The sequence below is a fragment of the Bolinopsis microptera genome, chromosome 3, assembly GCF_026151205.1.
Source record: "Bolinopsis microptera isolate Bmic1 chromosome 3, MBARI_Bmic_1.0, whole genome shotgun sequence".
NCBI lineage: Eukaryota > Metazoa > Ctenophora > Tentaculata > Lobata > Bolinopsidae > Bolinopsis > Bolinopsis microptera.
In genome coordinates, this window is record NC_087074.1 from 13,651,097 (window position 1) to 13,671,332 (window position 20,236).

The 20,236-nt window shown below is 38.7% G+C and overlaps 4 protein-coding genes across 4 annotated transcripts in view; 1 reads left to right on the forward strand and 3 right to left on the reverse strand.

The window, feature by feature from the left end:
* The window catches only part of LOC134812609 (glycine betaine transporter 1-like), a 97,635-nt gene that overhangs the window by 46,875 nt on the left and 30,524 nt on the right, over positions 1 to 20,236 (reverse strand). The gene's annotated exons all lie outside the window — the stretch shown is intronic.
* Positions 1 to 20,236, forward strand: part of LOC134813598 (uncharacterized) — a 47,612-nt gene that overhangs the window by 18 nt on the left and 27,358 nt on the right. The gene's annotated exons all lie outside the window — the stretch shown is intronic.
* LOC134812890 (splicing factor U2AF 35 kDa subunit-like) lies at positions 46 to 2,804 on the reverse strand. Its single transcript, XM_063820493.1, has 3 exons — positions 2,605 to 2,804; positions 918 to 1,056; positions 46 to 758 (listed from the first exon to the last, which is right to left on the reverse strand). Exons 1-3 carry the CDS (start codon positions 2,797 to 2,799, stop codon positions 445 to 447), a joined length of 648 nt encoding a protein of 215 aa, XP_063676563.1. The 5' UTR covers positions 2,800 to 2,804; the 3' UTR covers positions 46 to 444.
* LOC134812889 (retinoblastoma-like protein 1) lies at positions 2,995 to 8,036 on the reverse strand. The gene is made up of 7 exons (XM_063820492.1): positions 7,736 to 8,036; positions 7,485 to 7,635; positions 7,220 to 7,329; positions 6,652 to 6,948; positions 6,006 to 6,530; positions 5,425 to 5,840; positions 2,995 to 5,288 (listed from the first exon to the last, which is right to left on the reverse strand). Exons 1-7 carry the CDS (start codon positions 7,819 to 7,821, stop codon positions 4,057 to 4,059), a joined length of 2,817 nt encoding a protein of 938 aa, XP_063676562.1. The 5' UTR covers positions 7,822 to 8,036; the 3' UTR covers positions 2,995 to 4,056.

The following is a 20,236-nucleotide window of genomic DNA, read 5'->3' on the forward strand; positions in this document are numbered from 1 at the left end:
GTGTCACTTCCTTTGGGATCTAAACTTTATAGTAAGACTGCCGTATTTTGAATTTCGGTAAAGGATAAAACGTTATAATAGTAGCAATTAACTCCATAATTGTACATTCAAAAAATGAAAATATTTGACATACCAATGGAAGCATTTAAAAATCGAATTAGGAGCAACTATATGTATATCACACTATCACAACTGCTTAAAGTTAAATTTGGCTGACTTCCCGTAAAATCCAAAAATTTTTGCACATAGAATAAAACATACACAAACAAATGAACTGCTGATTACATGTGGGAATATACCTGGTATATCACATAAAGAAGGCAATATTTTGCGATAGTGTATGGAATATAAGAATAAAGTAAAATTGCTAAATCAAGCCCCGAAATACGGGTGATAAACACCCAGCAAACATAATGTCTCCAAAGTTCCTGTGTCTTAAAACTGCTAATTCCGTCTGTTTCTGTCTCTTCTAGGAGACCGGTCTCTTCTCTTTCCTCCGGCTACATGTCGTCCCTTGCCGTACGTATCAACTCCCAGACTGTGTCGCATCTCGCGCGACGCTGCCTTCACGTGCAGGAAGTTACAGTATCCGCCGCGCGTGCACTCACTCGTCTCGTGCTGCCGGCAGCACGCTTCCCGGAAGTCTGTAACGGGCGATAACTCCGCGTAGATTGGCTGTCCGTTGTACCACCGATTGTTCAGACCGTCTACTGCTTTCTGAGCGTCTTCTTCACGCTTAAACATGACATATATGTTACCTGTCGCGGGAGGGGTCACTGAAATCAGCTGAAAAAGCGGACACGTTAAATATTGACAAGAGCATTGCTGAAAACGTTAAACACCTTCACTTCCACTTTACTACTCAGACATTTCATCCATTCCACAATTCCCTTATCTCAAACCTGAGTGTTACATACCGACAAGATGATCTCCCAGATTCTCGCAAATGTTCAGCTCTTCAATGGGCCCGTATTTGTCCACCAGCTCCACGTACATATCTTCAAAAAACTCGTCAAAATGTGTTTGCAAGGTTTCCTCCGTGAGCCCTCCTAGGCGCTGAAGGTAGTAAATCTTTAGAAATGTGTGATAAGTATGTTAGCTGGAATGTTGCCAAAATTAACTTTGCTACTCACTCCTCGGGAGGAATGCCGTCTGACAGTACTGTTTGCAATGTAATGAAATCTTAAAACTTTGTTTGTTAATACACGCTGATCCAATTATAATATCTACGGGAATTCTTGCAATGCAGTCCACGAGAATTCCTGCAACGGGAATATTCGCGGTTGGTACTGCCATTTAAATTCAGTGTAATTCAATTATCCTAATTACAAGATGACCGTACTGGTAAGAAAGTAATTACATAATTGACTCCAAATTAGTGAATCGTCCCGTTGAAAGAAGTGTACCGCACTTCTAACATACTACCTAAATAACCGGGTATATGTTGCTCATGTTTCCTTGCAGTAATAACCTCACTGAAAGGATAATTATGCGTGTTATGTCGCTGGCTCCAGTCCAAGAATGTTCAATGTCAACAACTTTGGAGTTCAACCAGAGCCAATTCTGTAGCTCGCACGTTGTGCAGTGTTTAGCAAACTTGGAAATATGTCAACTAGAGTAACTAACCCTGTATTGCAGACAATGTTCTGGAGAATTTATGCTTAAACTAGCTGTAGTTGATGAGAGTAGATTTCAACAACATTCCCCGGCACGTTTCGAGAACATTCTTAGGAAGTTCGTTTGACACTTCCCAAAAAGCGTCTGTTTAAATTAGGCATGCACTATTGACTACTGCTTACAAAACAAAATAAGCACAGGATCAATAAGCCAGTCTCAAAATGTAAAGAATGATATATTGATCCAGTAAAATTACGGCAATTAACACGACCACTTTCAAGTAAAGCCGGATCGTTCTTCTAGCTTTGCTACAACGAATAACAGCAGATCACTTGCACTGATCAGTCCAGGATAATATCTAGAATCTTGATAAGAGATAGTATCTAACCTGCATTTCGGGGGTAAGATAAGAGATAGTATCTAACCTGCATTTCCGGGGTAAGATAAGAGATAGTATCTAACCTGCATTTCGGGGATAAGATAAGAGATAGTATCTAACCTGCATTTCGGGGGTAAGATAAGAGATAGTATCTAACCTGCATTTCGGGGGTAAGATAAGAGATAGTATCTAACCTGCATTTCGGGGGTGAGATAAGAGATAGTATCTAACCTGCATTTCGGGGGTAAGATAAGGGATAGTATCTAACCTGCATTTCGGGGGGTAAGATAAGAGATAGTATCTAACCTGCATTTCCGGGGTAAGATAAGAGATAGTATCTAACCTGCATTTCCGGGGTAAGATAAGAGATAGTATCTAACCTGCATTTCGGGGGTAAGATAAGGGATAGTATCTAACCTGCATTTCGGGGGTAAGATAAGAGATAGTATCTAACCTGCATTTCCGGGGTAAGATAAGAGATAGTATCTAACTTGCATTTCCGGGGGTAAGATAAGAGATAGTATCTAACTTGCATTTCCGGGGTAAGATACGATAAGAGATAGTATCTAACCTGCATTTCGGGGGTAAGATAAGAGATAGTATCTAACCTGCATTTCCGGGGTAAGACTAAGGTTGACAGGAGATCTGTACATGTGGTTGAGTAACACTGTCTGACTATAAGTAGGTCTGTTGTGCTGTCTCGAGCACCGCTCACCGTGAGTACATGCTCCCGTTTTGAAGTAAAACGGACAATTCACACGGTCCTTTTCTGTTCCGAATATGGAGGCTAGAAACTCTGCCATGTTACCTAGCTGGAGGGGGTGGAAGTTAGGGTGATGTGTGGTTTACTAATCGTGAAGATTGGATTTTTACTACAGAACCGTTCTTCTTGAGAATCAGCTACTGAGCTGTGGTGAGATATGTAAGTATTCTGATTCTGGGTGTAAACTGTAATTTGAACGTATATTCAGCGAAATGAAAGGTCATTGTTATTTGTTAGTTTGCAAATTTCACGGTTTCATCAGGACTTTTAGTAGGGATAATTTTTCTGTGTTTAGATAATTATAATAATTTTGAGGGATTAATCGTGGTAATTATGGCTTTAAATGAGAGAATAGTAACTCAAGTAACACAAACATGGATTTATCATGGATATATCGAGTAGATCTTAATATGTAATACAAACACAAAACATTGTTCATAAGTGGTACAATAATGAATTTAAACTCTGAAAATGCTTCAAGTTAACAACGGAAATGGGTAACATTACCCTTAACTTATCATATATTATGTGATTTTTAATCAAAATTGTAACTTTAAGCAAGACCTGTTGATCTAAATTTTGCAAAATTTAGTAATTATCATTTTTGGATGTTAGGGCTTTTGGTTAAAAATAATAAACTGAAAAATCAATTTAAAGAAAAGAAACTTCAGCCTTACACAAGGAATAAAAATTCAGCACGTAATTTCACAGCAAATATAGCTTTTAAACCAATTTTCAAGCTGGATTAGATAATGAAATTATGAACATATTATAATGCAAATATACTTAGGTCTTTAAATTTACATTAAGCGTAACAAAATTTCATACATATAATATTATGTCAATACTCATCTATAATGATCAGAATTCATAATTTTCATACTCAAAACAAACTATCCGCCAATGAAACCTTCAGTCAAAATAATAAAAATAACGAAAACACATCCCCAAAACAACAGATAATATATTACGGATTAACAACATTGTTAACTTTGAGCGTAGTAGTTAGTATAACGGCGTTATACCCCTTATTCTGAATCAATCATATACTAATTTTTTGTTAACTTGAATTTTAAATTTCTGAGTTATACCTGATCACGGTTTTAAACTTTTAAAAAGCTTGAACACTGAATAAATGTGTATCATTAAAATGATCTTATCATGCTAGAGGTTGTTATAACTTTTTATCATTTTATAGCATTATTTTCATCCCACTGAAAATTTTTGAGTCATCCTTCCAAATCTAAAAGTTGGTCCGTCGGAAAAGCAGTTCTGGTCGAAATCAATTGAGCAAAGTTTAATTATCGTACTGCAGGAATGCTGCTGACTTTTTGACTTTCTCTGATTTCTTCTGCTCCTCGTCGTTCTTGAAGAGCATCCTCTTCTGCTGGCCTCTGGTGTTGATGTTGTGAACTCGTTCATTCATAGCATCTAGATCTTTGGTAGGACTCTCCCCAAACACATAAGGTTTGATAGAAGATGTCTTCTTAGGCGAGACTGTGAGATTGTGTGAGTCTATACGTCTAGGTGAGAACACGTTACCCGGCGTCAGGGTGTAGATGTGAGGCATGGGGGATCCGGGCGCGGAGAGGTTTAGCTTACCTCCCTGCCCCTCTGCTGGTTTGATAAAGTTAGATATGTGATTGATGAAGACGGTGTTGTAAAACTTGATAATGTCGCCTCGTTCTGTCGCTTCCTCGCTGACTTTGCTCTTACAGGAACACATTAGAGTCTGGGGAAGTGGTCTGGTCTCCAGGGGCACATTTCTGTAGACGTATTGTTTGTTCTGAACCTGGGGCTGCTGTCTGTAACATTCGATTATCTGGCGGAAGGTTATCTTTAGATCCTCCGCTTTCACTATCAGATAAGTGGAAGATATCATAATCTGATCGATATGGCGGTCGTGGAAGAGGTGCACATGATTTGTCATGGCATGTTCGAATACCGTCCAGATCTTCTGCAAGACTTCGGGGGCGAGGTCTAACTTCTCAACCAAGTTCCTGATCCGAAGTGAGACCAAGTTATAGGTCTTCCTGAAGAACATCTGCAAGGACTTGCGGAAGAGGGGTCGAGGAGGGGGACTCATTACACCCATGGTGTCCATGTTTGTAGCAAGAGCAGAGACGGGGGTCTGAGCACCCTCTCTGGTTGTGCTGGAGGAAGTATCTACAGGTGGAGCGAACGTAGGCATAGCTATCTTGAGATTAGGTTGTGCAGCTGTGTGTCTCTTGTCCATGTGCTGGAAGGGACTGCCAGTGCTGCAGAGAGGGGTCAAGCCCCGCTTCCTATCTATCAGATTTGAGGAACTGTTCATTGTTGCGAATCTGTATCCTTCACCGGAGGGAATCCTGAGTGTTGGGGTCTGGTTACCCATTCCCTTGGAGGGTTTAACGTCTTCGTATCTGGGTGGCCGGGGAGGATTGCATTCTGCTAACTGATCGTAGAGGGGTGAGTCTTTAGCCCAAACCATGGTTTCTAACATTGTCTCCTCAATCGTGTTCAAGTGCTTTATTATCGTCCGAGATAAACCTGAAAATGAGGATGGTTGTCGTATAAAAGAACCGCTTAACTAAGAATCTAGTCTAATCTTACGTCCCATAATTTGAATCAGTCAATCAATGTAATAATATAATTTAAATCATGTAAAATTGTAAGTGTAACCAACCTGTGTCATGCATGATGATTGTCTCAATCACTTTGCCCACCATGAAGGAATGTAAACCAAGAGCATTCAGTATCCAAGGGAATTTGCGATCACTAGAGCCGTAAGAGTTCAGGACAATCTCAAGAGAGATTACAAAAGTCGCAGATATGAAGTCGACGTTGGAGACAATGTTCTTAAGAGCAATGTCAGAACAGCGTCGATCAGCTTCACTGATAACGATCAGTTCAAACATTCTGTAGAAAAGTTTTACACCATGTTCAAGCTTCTCCTCCGCAAACACCAGAGCATTTTGCTCGCCGTTGGAGTAAGCTTCTATAAATTTGTCTGACAGCATCTTTTGGATCTTCATGATGTCCTCTCGGATCTTCGGGTCGAATTTTCTCAAGATCTTCTCGAGCTCTGGACTGGGTTCGGTTCTGGAAAATGGGGTTTGTTTAAGGACAAGAAGGGAGAGAAAATCGCATAAAGTAAGCAAATATGTGAACTAGACTTGTCTAGACCTGAAACCATTACTATCTCTGCGAAACAGAAAACATAAAACGAACATTTGATAGCAATATCACGCTTTAAAATAAACTCACCTGTAATTTAAAATAAGAAGGTTCAATCTGTTTAAGATATCAGCCTGTTCCGATATGGGAGTTCTCTTGATGAAATCCTCCTCAGTCTTGGAGGGAAGATAGTTCCTGTTAGAAAGTGGAGTCTGAGGTATCATACTCTGTTCGAGCTGCTTCAGCAGGTTTCTCTTAACCTTGTGACTCAGCTCGCTGGGTGTACGATGCACTACAGCAAGTTTAGAAGGAGTCCTGTCTCCGATAGATCTAGTTGGAGGGATGACAGTTTCCAGGAACAATCTGTTGTCGTACTCTCCCTGCTTCAGGAAGTACGCGTCGTACTCGTTGTTGATAGATTTGTGGTTTGAGTCGAAAACGGAGGCTTCGAATATTCCTCTGTCGTTCTCAAGACCCGCTTTTAGAACTCCCTTGATGAAATATTGTTTCAGCAGTGGTTTCAAGTGGTAGTCTCTGATTCTCTTAGCTTCAGTTGATTCCATTTTAACAAAGTCGTTACACATACGATCGATGATAGAGTGGTTCTCTGACTGCCTGAGAAAACAAATCGTTAATTTATGTACATTTTTATAATAAGGACCAATTTAAAGTTAAATTGAATTCAAATGTGAAAATAAAAATTGCTTTGTCATGACGTAAGATGTGAAGAACGTACTTGAAAGCATTTCTGCCATCTTCAGTGAGAAGGGTGGGTTCGGACAGGTAAACTTCGTGGAAACAGTAATCAGTTACAGCGCAGAGGAGCAAACTCGAGGACACAACCTCATCTATTGAGTTGGGAAATGCTGCCTTCACGTTGCAGTAAAACGTCCAGATAAACTTGTAAAGTTCAGTGCTGGTCACTTCTCTGCGAGCTTTCCGTTTGATACGGAAGTTGGAGTCTGGAAGGGATTTCCCAATAGCTTCAAATATCTGCTTGTATTTGTTGTATATCTGTGACGTTACTATCCACCTGAAGGAAATACAACAATTACCAAACCAGTTGTAACGAATTCTACAATACTTGCTAGGATGTATAGCCAATAATATCTAAATGGGCCGTCACACTCGCACACTAAGGATCAGTACAGTGCACATAGAGATAGTACATACTACACACGTCATGCATACTACATGCGATCTTGAAACATTGTACGAGATCCATTGCTACAAAATAACTATGTAATTGATTTAATTAGCAAGTGCATGACTGAAGCAAGTTATAATTTGAGATGGAAAGTAACCTTCTCCTGAGACTCTCAACATGAGTGCGAAAGTCGTCAGTTCTGTTAGCTGTTATCTGCCAAACGTCCAAATATTTATGTACAAAATCCTCAAACGAGAGCCCAATTGTCTGAAAAAGATCATTTTAACCGTGGAATCATGCTATGCATATGGAGTTTTAAAGCAACGAAATATATAAAATATAGATAGATGGCTCATCAATGTGAACCTTTACATTCTGATTGGAAGTTACAGGAAGAATTAAAAGCATGTAGTGAAGATAACCTTGAGAAGTTGAGTGAAGGAAATGTAGTTTCCTCTCTGTGATTCACCACTGATGGTCACCAGTTGTCGGGAGAAGCAGGAATCGTAGAGAGCACACGCTAGCCAGTAAATTGGCTTGCCATCCAGGTTAAAATCTTGAGCAGATCGATATCTAGGGTAGTTAACATTTATGAAGCTAACCTAAACACAAACTCTTGGACTTTTCCCATTTAAAAAAAGACAGTCAAGTTATAGTAAAAATTATTACTCACTTATCGATAGCATCTTGTTTCGTTGCTTCGTCCATGGACAAGCTGAGGCACAGGTTGGCAAATTCTGTCTCCCATTCTTCCTCCATGCCTAAAATTGTATGATTTTTTAAAGGAGTACCCTTAACGTTGAGGTGGATAAAGCTGTTTCGTCAGAGAGTGAAGAGTTGACAGTGCTGAATCATTGAATAACCAATCATCTTTGTCTCAGACCTAGGTAAAAGGAACAAAACTTGTTTAGTGCTACAGTATGCATCCTGTGCGAAACTGGTTCTTTACTTATTTTAGCGTGATGCCATTATCTAGAGCCAAAAGATGTTGTTACTATCAGTACATACATCAAATTAAAAAGGGGAGCCCCACAATGAAATGTAAAAAATAACTAAAATGTGCATATCAATCTCACAAAAAGAAATAGAAAACTATTCGGACAATATACACATATAAATTCAGCAATGGTAACTATAAGGTTAGACACCTAAAAGTAAACTTCTGTCAATAGATGTGGATACTGGCGGGGAGGTGATAATTGTTTGTTTACATTAATAGTGAGCACATGTTAAGCAGGCTGAGGAGGTGATAATTGTTTGTTTACATTTTAGGTCGAGCACATGTTAAGCAGGCAGAGGAGGTGATACATATTTTGTATTATAGAAGGTTTGTAACACTTGTAACGCCTTCTTGTTATCCCCCTTTGAGGACCCCGAATTATTTTCTGAACGAAAGCTCAAAAATAACCGAGAAATCGACCTTCTTATTAACTCATTTTGATGACTGTTTCTGACCTAAAATTGCACGAAAAATCGATTTAGCTAGGTTTCAGAACCTATAAACACTTCCTTATCCCTCAAAATTGATGTTTTATAGTTAATACGACCAACAAGCAACATATATTTTGATCCTTCGGTTCTACTCATGACCTAGACAGTTAAGCTGAACCCGACAGATTGAGGCAATCCTCACCTTAACTGATCAAACTGGTACTAACACAATTTTCAGATATAAATGTTCTTTGCGATACGTTTATTGCAGCTTTGCAACTTGAGTGAAGACCAGAGTACGAAAACACACAGCAGGTAAGCAACTCACTTTTGGTGACTGTTCCTCACGAACATTCTGATCCTGTAACATATGAACAGGGAGATCGTCTCCTTAACAAATCGAACAGGTACTATCACAATTTCCAGAGCACAGCATGATAACAAAGTCAAAAGAAACACAATGAAGGTAGGTTACCAACACCACATTATAACAATCATACTGACAACTGAATTAAATGTATTCTGACGACGGGCAGCCCTGATGTGCTCCGTGGTCCTCAACGAGCGACCACTTGTAATAGAGGTGTTATGTCATGTGACACCGATCCGTCCAATCACAAACAGGAAAAGTGAGCAGATCGATATCGTGTGTTTACTTTCCTTATCTTTATTTGACCCTCTGTTCACATTGTTATCTCTACCACATCTTGACTCGGCAAGGTCCGCGTGCAATATCTGCACCGCGGTAAACACGCCATGATTACGTCATGAACTTGAAATAGTGTGATTGTTGTACACTTATATAACCGTGCCCATCGCCCACGTACATTACAAACTGTTGGGGGGGGGGGGGGGTGGGGGCGGGGGATGGGGTTTAAGATAAACAACCGATCTTGATAGTGTGTTGGTCGCTCCTCCAACTGACTGTGATGCTAACCGTCCAGTCATGAACGGAACATTAACATTCTTTAGTTATAGCATGTTTCGGTTTCATTGTTCAATTGCGGAGATTAGTATTATTAAAAACATTTACTCTAATATGAGGTCGCGATTATGAACTGAGTGAGATTCCAAATGATGAACTGTGCTTCACTGAAAAGAACTGTATGTTCCAGGAGGAGGCAGTATACAGGAGGACAAGCATGGTTATACCTGACAGAGTTGAAGTACTAGTTCAACATGGTGCAGTTCATTTTTGCCAGGTTAGACACTAAAAATTCCAATTTGTGCTTTGTAATTAGTCATTGCCGTTTTAAATATGTAAACTTGGAGTCCTTCTCACAATTGTAATAAGAGTTTGTGTAACTTTAAAATGCTGCACTTGCCCTCAAGTCAACGGAATTCATTTTGTGTGCGGGGTGTTTATTTTAGATGAGATAACACGGAAGTTCAAGTATTGATAAAATCGATAACGGGTAATAGGTGCGCTGTTGAAATGGTTCAGTGAACCCCTCTTTAGTTCGTTTACCAGCTGCATTTTATTTCGGATCATGGGTTAGAACTTTGCTGTACGCTATTAAAATTGCTATTCGAAATATACTTGTACTGAATGTAACTGGTAGATATTTTAGCTGGTACCGTACACATTCGTGTCGTTTTTTCCTGTTCAGTCCTCCTCCTCCTCTCCCCCCCTCCTTTTTTTCTCCACCTCAGTCCTCCTCCTCCTCAGTCCTCCTCCTCCGCAGTCCTCCTCAGTCCTCCTCCCCCTCTCCCTCAGTCCTCCTCCTCCTCCTCCTTTGTTTGTCTGTTTGTATCCATGCTACCATGATTACTATGTCCGTGCTTAAAAATTAACTGTGTATGTATCGACGTGAATTTAATTTCCTCAAAGTCTTAGAATCTAAATATGCCGTTTTGGTGCACAAAGTGCGAGATCCCCGTCCAGTTCCTTGATAACAATCGTTACAAAAGTCACTTGGCTTCTAAGCACGGGTTGAAAAACCTATTCAGTTGCGGTGGGTAAATACATAATCACCATTTTTTTCGTGCAAATCTTATTGCCGCACATCTATGCTGGCAACAGTGCAAAATGCACTTCATAAACTTTTGGAACCTTCCCAACAGTTGAATGTTATCTCTTGATGGATGTCCATGTCGTGTGGTGTTCCTTTGTAAAAACAGCAACAGATATATTTTTCAGGAAAGTGTGAAGCATCTTTCAACTCCTGCGCTTCATTATCCAGGCACAGAAGCGGGCCCGGGTTTTCTTGTCAGAGAATTCGTGTCCTAGTTTTTATTGTCAAACACTTACCGTCCAAGTTAAGTTAGGGAGCACTCATGGGTATATTCCTTTGGTTCCAGTTGGTGTAAACTTAAAGCACAGTTCATCATTTGAAATTCCACTGAGTTGATAATCGCGACCACATATTACAGCAAACTGTACATATTACAGCAAACTGTACTTATCTCCGCAGTTCAGCCGAGACATACTATAACTAAAAAATTATGTTATTATTCTGTTCCTGACTGGACGATAAGCATCACAGTCAGTTGGAGGAGCGACCAACACACTATCAAGATCGGTTGTTTATCTTAAACCCCATCCCCCGCCCCCACCCCCCCCCCCAACAGTTTGTAATGTACGTGGGCGATGGGCACGGTTATATATTATATAAGTGTACAACAATCACACTATTTCAAGTTCATGACGTAATCATGGCGTGTTTACCGCGGTGCAGATATTGCACGCGGACCTTGCCGAGTCAAGATGTGGTAGAGATAACAATGTGAACAGAGGGTCAAATAAAGATAAGGAAAGTAAACACACGATATCGATCTGCTCACTTTTCCTGTTTGTGATTGGACGGATCGGTGTCACATGACATAACACCTCTATTACAAGTGGTCGCTCGTTGAGGACCACGGAGCACATCAGGGCTGCCCGTCGTCAGAATACATTTAATTCAGTTGTCAGTATGATTGTTATAATGTGGTGTTGGTAACCTACCTTCATTGTGTTTCTTTTGACTTTGTTATCATGCTGTGCTCTGGAAATTGTGATAGTACCTGTTCGATTTGTTAAGGAGACGATCTCCCTGTTCATATGTTACAGGATCAGAATGTTCGTGAGGAACAGTCACCAAAAGTGAGTTGCTTACCTGCTGTGTGTTTTCGTACTCTGGTCTTCACTCAAGTTGCAAAGCTGCAATAAACGTATCGCAAAGAACATTTATATCTGAAAATTGTGTTAGTACCAGTTTGATCAGTTAAGGTGAGGATTGCCTCAATCTGTCGGGTTCAGCTTAACTATCTAGGTCATGAGTAGAACCGAAGGATCAAAATATATGTTGCTTGTTGGTCGTATTAACTATAAAACATCAATTTTGAGGGATAAGGAAGTGTTTATAGGTTCTGAAACCTAGCTAAATCGATTTTTCGTGCAATTTTAGGTCAGAAACAGTCATCAAAATGAGTTAATAAGAAGGTCGATTTCTCGGTTATTTTTGAGCTTTCGTTCAGAAAATAATTCGGGGTCCTCAAAGGGGGGTAACAAGAAGGCGTTACAAGTGTTACAAACCTTCTATAATACAAAATATGTATCACCTCCTCAGCTTGCTTAACATGTGCTCGACCTAAAATGTAAACAAACAATTATCACCTCCTCAGCCTGCTTAACATGTGCTCACTATTAATGTAAACAAACAATTATCACCTCCCCGCCAGTATCCACATCTATAAATTAATACATAAAAACGGTATAAATTTTTTAAAACCAGGGTAGAAAATAAAACCCTTTGTATTTATAAAACCGTCAACTAAAAATTGATTTGATTTGATTTACAACATGCAGTTCAGGCCCTCAACCATCAAACACTCCTTTTATGATCTAGGAGTGTTGATCAGATTAAGGTCCAAATCACTTATTGCTGTAGATGGAAGAGTTCTTGCACCTCATTAACCCCTAATGGAAATTATACAAGTTCTGAGTAAATCGAAGCGCAGTCTGCGTCTGACAAAAGACGTCACATCACAGGATCTTTGGCCTTCCTTAAGGCTGATCTTTTTAGCGAGATGTTTCGGGAATTGTGAAGCCTCAAATGCAATTCCTCCTGTAGTTCTGAACATGGCGTGAAGACTGAATTTGAAGGTGGCTTTTTCCACATTAAGCACTCTGTCATTGTACTCGTGTTTTTTGCTTTTCTCGTGAGATTGGTATGTCTGCGAGATGCTCTTGTCACTGTTGGACTGGGTTTGAGGGTGAAGTACCCTGTCCAGCGGCGACCAGAACGATCTCACACTGATGTGATTCCTCTTACTACCTTCTTGCAGGAATAAGATATAAAGACAGTGTATCATATGGAGCTTCATGTATAACTTGAGTACATATTTTAAGAGTGTTTTTCTGACATTGTCAGTCTGCCGCATTTCGCCTTGAGGTTTGAATCAACAGAGCTGACTTAAAGGAAATCTGGGAGGGTATTTTAAGGGTGCTTATTCCACCGTAAATAAACCTGTTGTAAGCTTCAGCTTCTGTCGTAAGTGCACTCAGACAAGAGCTTCAAAAAGCTTTAAAAATTAGACGGTGTAAACTGGAAATAACATTCAATTAATATAAATAATAGGTACAAGGTCAAAAAATATGTTTAGCCATCGAAGCAATTCACAATTAAACAATAGGGACACCTAGGTTGGATCAGATTAAAAGTCTAATGCAACTACAAACCGGATTCCTTTCGATCGGCCACACAAATTCCCTTATGAAAATTGGCTCTCGCATTGCCAATATCATACCAAGTAATTTAATTGTATCAGTGAGTACAGTATTTTGGAAAATAATAATGGAAAATAATAATATTCAAGGTATTAATGACTTCATATATTAGTACAAATAACTGTTGCTATTAATTCAAACACTGTTACAATATGGTCCCTCCCTCGTTGTGATTTTGAACATGTAGCAAATCCAGAACGTTACGTACGTACAATCTAGCTCTTAACTGTAAATAATAAATGGGGACAAGAGGAGTGTGGAGCACATTTGAGAGGACTTTCTTTGACGTGCACATTTTCAATCCCAAATCGCCACATATCAAATCATGTCCCTAAAAAAACATTGTTTTAGACTCCTCAGGAATTTTATCAGAAGAAAGTATCTTTTTAGTTAAGCTCAGCTTAACCTTATTGTTAATAGCATTATCGCCTGCAAATTGGATTACTGCAACGCCCTTTATTTTGGAGTCAGTGACTACCTCATCCATCAGCTTCAACTTATTCAAAATGCTGCTGCTACTGCAGTAGGACTATATAAACATGATCATTTAGGAGATACTCTGAAAGACCTTCATTGGCCGCCTATCAGTTACAGAATTCAGTACAAATTATTACTTCTTGTTTATAAATGTCATAATGGCATGGGACCAGATTATTTAAGTACAATGTTTAAATTTGCAAACTATAATCATCTTATCTATTTGACTGAACCTAGAGTGCATACACAATATGGAGAAAGATCTTTTCAGAAAGTTCTTAATCTAATAGAAGAACTTTAAAGTTTTTCAATTTGTTGCTTTCTTCAAGTTGGCCCTAAATTATGGAATGAACTACCATTTGAGATTAAGAATTGTACAACATTGGACTCTTTTAAAGTGTATCTGAAAACATTGCACTGAACCAACAAGGACAGTTTGATAGTAAGTCATTTAAGTGTAAAGTTAATTATGAAAGAAAAATTACACAGTGTATGAAATATAAAACGAAGCCATTTTATGCATATTTAAGAGGGAAAAGAGTGTTAAAAAGTTTTGTATCATCCCTGGAAAAACCGGACGGATCTTTGACCAAAAGTAATTTTGAAACTGCCGAGGTATTGGCTGATGCTTTTGCTTCAGTTTTTGTCAAAGAACCAGATGGACCTTTAAACAGAGAATGTTATTTTGTTGTGGATGAGTTACACATTGAAAATATTGAGATAACAATGGATGATGTTGGCAGAGAACTGAAAAGAATTAATATTAGTAAAAGTAAAGGGCCAGATGGCATTCATCCTAAATTATTAAAAGAACTTGAACATAATTCAAGTTTTGTTTCTGCTGTGACTAAATTATTTCAAACATGTGCTTCAAGTGGAAAAATTCCAGAACAGTGGAAGACAGCAAATGTTACATCTCTTTATTAAAAAGGGTAGTCGGAAAGATGCCCTAAATTACAGGCCAGTGTCACTTACATGCATTTTATGTAAATTATATGAAAAATTAGTAAGGAGGCATATTATGAGTTTTGTTAGTAAGAAGATAAATCCAAACCAGCATGGATTTGTAGAAGGTAAATCTTGTTTATCTAATCTATTAGAGAGTGTAGAATGTATCATCGAACTATTAGAAGATGGTGCACCCGTAGATGTGTTTTACTTAGATTTTTGTAAAGCATTTGATAGTGTTCCACATCATAGACTACTTACAAAAATGAGAAATTTGGGTATAAGTGGTAACACTTTAGATATTGTGAAAGACTTTTTATCTGGAAGAAGATTTAAGACATTCGTTGGTGGAGCATATTCCTACCTTCGTGATGTTTTATCAGGCGTCCCACAAGGGTCTGTTTTAGGTCCTTTATTGTTTGTCATTTTTATCAATGACTTGCCTGATTGTATTAATGGTATATCAAAACTGTTTGCAGATGATCTTAAAGTTATTATGGATGCCAATGACACTGAAAGCACTTTCAATATGTTAGAAAGCTTGCAAAACTGGCAAAATGTGTGGCTGTTAAAGTTTAATCCTAGCAAATGCAAAATAATGCATGTTCCATTTAATGAAAATCCCCTTCAAGAATATGTATTTAGTGGTGTTACACTTGAATGTATTGAAGCAGAGAAAGATCTTGGAGTTTTAACTTCTTCAGATTTGAAATGGTCGAAACATATTAAAAGTTGTATTAGTAAAGCAAACAGTATGATTGCATGGGTTACAAGAAATCTCATTATAAGAGAAATTAACGTTATGAGAAATGTTTATAAAACTATAATAAGACCCCACTTGGAGTATTGTGCTCAGTTGTGGTCTCCACCTGCCTGCCATGGGAATTGGGCTACTATCATTGAACTGGAAAATGTCCAGAGAAGGTTCACACGCCTTATTGATGATATTGGAACACTTCCTTACAGTGAAAGGTTGGATGCCTTACAGATTACAACACTCGCAGAGAGACGGGTTAGAGGAGATTTGATTGAAGCCTACAAAATTGTAAATGGATTGGTTGAGTATGGAAAAGATATTTTCAATTTAAGTAGATCGGGAGATAAAATTGTTAGCACTAAATCTAACAATATTGATAGAAATATTAAAACCTTGTCTAATAATTTTTATCAGAGCGTGTTATCAGCTTTTGGAATAAATTGCCATCTTTTGTTAGAAATTCAGTGTCTGTTATTGATTTTAAAATTAATCTAGAAGAATTTAAAAAGACTAATAATTTAGTAGACACAGGCAACTTTTGGGAAGTGTCAAATATAGTTTTAGCAAAAATAGAGGGTGTAAATTATATCGAAAAGAAGAAGCAACAAGTTCAATATATTTATATAAAAATCCGTGTGTTGCCAAGAGAAAGGGAATAAATATCTCATGAATTTGTTTTTATTTTATTTTTTAATTAAGGGTTTTTAACTTTTTAAACTTTTAAAATAACTTATTAGTTTAAGACACCTTTGCAGAACTAATGAGAACTGTGAAATGCAAGGATGTACAGACTGAGCCAGTTCTTCTTCCAGTTGATGGTCTAGAGTTACCAAAGGGAACAGTCCTAGGAGACCAAGCCAGGCTGGACATTTCTGCAAGATGGATTTGGAATGCTTCAGAGAGGGCATTTTTTGATGTAAGGGTATTTCATTCCCCAGCCCCCTCCAATGTAAGCAAACCGATACCAGCAATGTACCTGTCCCATGAAAATGAGAAAAAGCGATGTTACAATGCAAGGGTTCTTGAAGTGGAGAAAGGAAGCTTCACACCTTTAGTGTTCTCGACTTCTGGTGGAATGGGTGGTGAAGCTGAGAGACTGGTCAAGAAGCTGGCCAGTAAGAGTACCACACTGGCCAGAGGTACTCAGACGCTGTAGGATACATAAGAAAGCGCCTTCGCTTTGAAATCCTCAGAACAACAGTGATTTCTCTCCGTGGAGACAGAGGTGCGAGAAAAAACATTGTTGATATAAACAGTCTAGATCTTAACTTGGAGCCACAAGGCCAAGGGTAAAAATTTTTTGATTGTTAAGGGAATTTTTTGAATTCTTAAAGGGTTGATTTTATATAGGGTCATTGCTATATTATGTGTATATTGATTGAATAATTTATATATTATTTAAAATATTTTTTCGATTTGAGAGGATGATTCTAAAAATTGGTTTAATTTCTACTATATGTAAATAAATTATGACAATTATGTTAGTTATAGAATTTGTTTGTTTTGAATGACGAAGGCTGTGAAATGTTCACAGTTCTGATAATGAGGAAATCAGAAAGAATGTTTAAAACTAGTGATGATGTTTATGTCATTATTCTTAATCTAATCTAATCTAATCTAACGTGCTCATAATATTGTATCTTAATATTTTTCGATCCTAGTTTTCCCTAATTGGTTCTACTACAAAATGCATACACATTATATAGATTATTTAGTGTATCAAGTCTAATCACCCTTATCTGGTTTAGAATATAAATGTGGGTTGCTTTTTCAGGTTTTATTGTATCCTGAACTGTTTTCGTGGCACACCTGTGCATTTTAAGTTGTTGTGCCACTATAACATAAAAGTTATTATTATTATTATTTTTTATATCAAGGAAAGACCATGCCACAGCTCTACACTCTGCACGAGAATGAGAAAAAGAATCAGTACATGAACCGAGCGCTTCAATTGGAGAAAGGGTCATTCGTCCCCCTTGTATTAACCACTACAGGAGGAATGGCACCTGAGGCCAAACGTTTCATAAGGAGACTTGCTGTGTTGATAGCCACCAAGACCAGTATGGATATAATGAGGAGTGTGCTAGTAGCAGTTAGAGGTGTACGTGGGAAGGCAAAGAAGGCATGGACCGCAATTATATCCAATGTCTCCTTCAACCTGATACCTGAGGAGAAGAGCTACGAGGGATAGATGATATTTATTGCTCAGGATTCACGATTGTGCTCTGCCAATTGCATCACTTGATTTAATTTATTGTATATATATACTGTTTGACATTTTTCAAATGCAAAATAAATAAATAAATGGGGTTAGTTATCCACTAAAGTGCTGAGTCTTGGTCGGAAAAAAATATGACAGCAATAATGTGAACACAATTGGTTTACTCAGAGCAGCATCACACCTCAAAAGTTAAAATAGAATTAAGGTAAAACACATATTTTTTTTAAATAATGAAATTATTCAAACAATATACACATAATATAACAATGACCCTATATAAAATCTACCCTTTAAGAATTAAAAAAGTTTCCTAAACAATCAAAAATTACCCTTGGCCTTGTGGCTCCAAGTTAAGATCTAGACTGTTTATATCAACAATAATTTTTCTCGCATCTCTGTCTCCAACACATATTGACAAATGGTAGTGAGAGGGAAAAATTCTACAAGCAGCGCTAATTTGAACTATTATATTGAAGTATTGTAGCGCAATGCGTTACTGTGCCGCGCCGCGCACTCAATGAGGCTTCTCACAGCGACAGATCGTCGAGATGCGCTACTGTGCCGCGCCGAGCTGCCATGAATTGACATCGTCAATTAAATTGAAGTATGGTGCACTACTTGGCCGTGCATCAATTATATATCACGTTGCGACCCCCACGGTCGTTTCACTATCGTCCTGACGATACAGGGGGAGCCGCGCACTTCGTGCGCGGCGGGTCATACAACGTATGACAAAAATATTATTAGTTATAAATAAATGTTTTTTCAATGTTTTCTTGTTACACGTTGCCCACCTCTCGTGCACGCTTCGCGTGCACGCCGACCGGTTGGCGATCAAAAAGGGTTACAGCGTGTGTCAAATGTTTTCATACAACAGTTTTTGTAGCAATGTAGCGCGATGCGTAACTGGGCCGGGCCGCGCACTCAATTATGCTTCATTAGATCAGCTTGATTCACGATGTCAATCCTTCGCATCTCGCCGATCTGCATACGGTGGTTGCGAGAAGCATTATTGGACCCAGTAGTGCATCACGCTACAATAGATCAGCGAACTGCGCTATTTGGGCCTCACCGAGCTGCGAAGAATTGGCATCGTAAATTAAAACAGTTTACAATATTGATTTGCTCTAACCAGCTTGTAGGTTTACAACCTGCCAGGACGCGCGCCGAGTTGGACTCGTATGGAACAGATATTTTACGAGTATTTTACCCGTTAATAACCAGCAACCAGAGCCCTTTCGCTTGCAGTAGCGCGCGACCGCCGAAGGCGGCACAGGCACTATTTTACTTGTGAAACATTATATTGAAAACTTGACGGATGTTACTCGTCTAAATTTCTTCGAAGTAGCGCGCGACGACAAGTGCTACGAAGTAGCGCGCGCCGGGCCAGATCATTAACAATGGTCAAATTGAAAACCAGACGTTTCTATCTCTTTTATTTTCAAAGTTAGAGCCCTACCAGTAAGGTTTCATGGGCTGGAGCGGTATTGAAATAAAACCAGACTGTCGGAGAATATCTGGTCATTCAAAGCAGTAGATGAATCCATAAATTTGGAACATGGGTACATCGCAGTATTGGCCGTATTTGAGTGCTCGGAAGGCTCAGTTCGGTTTCTAAGATGGATATAGCCGTAAGCTATGCCTAGGAGCCATCAAAAGTCGCATAAAATTACCCATGGAATGACCAGAAATGAACGAAAATGAACATTCTTCTCAAAGTGCTCCGAATGGTTTAAAATGGGTCGGAAAGTGTTAACATTGGACCTAGGACCACTCAAACCAAGTTTGGGAATCACTGCATGTCTAGAACCGATGTTACCTATGTTCCAAAATGTTCCAATTTTGGGACAATAATCCTCCTGAGAATCCAGATTTTTGGAACATGGGCACATCGAAGTATTGGCTGTATTTAAGTGCTGGGAAGCCTCAATTCGGTTTTCTAAGATGGATATAGGTAAAAACTAGGCCTAAGAGCCATCAAAACTCAAATAACATTACCCAGGTTCATGTAATGAACGAAAATGAACAAAATTGAACATTGTCCTAAAAATGCTCAGAACGGTTTAAAATTGGTCGAAAAGTGTTTATATTGGTCCTGCGACCACTCAAACCAAGTTTGGGAATCACTGCATGTCTAGAACCGATGTTACCTATATTCCAAAATGTTCCAATTTTGGGACAATAATCCTCCTGAGAATCCAGATTTTTGGAACATGGGCACATCGAAGTATTGGCTGTATTTAAGTGCTGGGAAGCCTCAATTCGGTTTTCTAAGATGGATATAGGTAAAAACTAGGCCTAAGAGCCATCAAAACTCAAATAACATTACCCAGGTTCATGGAATGAACGAAAATGAACAAAAATGAATATGGTCCTAAAAATGCTCAGAACGGTTTAAAATTGGTCGGAAAATGTTTATATTGGTCCTATGACCACTCAAACCAAGAATCACTGCATGTCTAGAACCGATGTTACCTATGTTCCAAAATGTTCCAATTTTGGGACAATAATCCTCCTGAGAATCCAGATTTTTGGAACATGGGCACATCGAAGTATTGGCTGTATTTAAGTGCTGGGAAGCCTCAATTCGGTTTTCTAAGATGGATATAGGTAAAAACTAGGCCTAAGA

What these genes read in the sequence shown, in the direction of transcription:
- LOC134812890 (XM_063820493.1), bottom strand. Translation starts at nt 2,799, where the DNA reads ATGGCAGAGTTTCTAGCCTCCATATTCGGAACAGAAAAGGACCGTGTG. An exon ending in GTCTTACCCCGGAAATGCAG is followed by an intron (nt 1,057 to 2,604) that starts GTTAGATACTAT and finishes TACTACCTTCAG; the next exon opens with CGCCTAGGAGGGCTCACGGA. An exon ending in TCTGGGAGATCATCTTGTCG is followed by an intron (nt 759 to 917) that starts GTATGTAACACT and finishes CTCCCGCGACAG; the next exon opens with GTAACATATATGTCATGTTT.
- LOC134812889 (XM_063820492.1), bottom strand. Translation starts at nt 7,821, where the DNA reads ATGGAGGAAGAATGGGAGACAGAATTTGCCAACCTGTGCCTCAGCTTG. An exon ending in AAACAAGATGCTATCGATAA is followed by an intron (nt 7,636 to 7,735) that starts GTGAGTAATAAT and finishes TAACTACCCTAG; the next exon opens with ATATCGATCTGCTCAAGATT. An exon ending in GATGGCAGAAATGCTTTCAA is followed by an intron (nt 6,531 to 6,651) that starts GTACGTTCTTCA and finishes TTGTTTTCTCAG; the next exon opens with GCAGTCAGAGAACCACTCTA.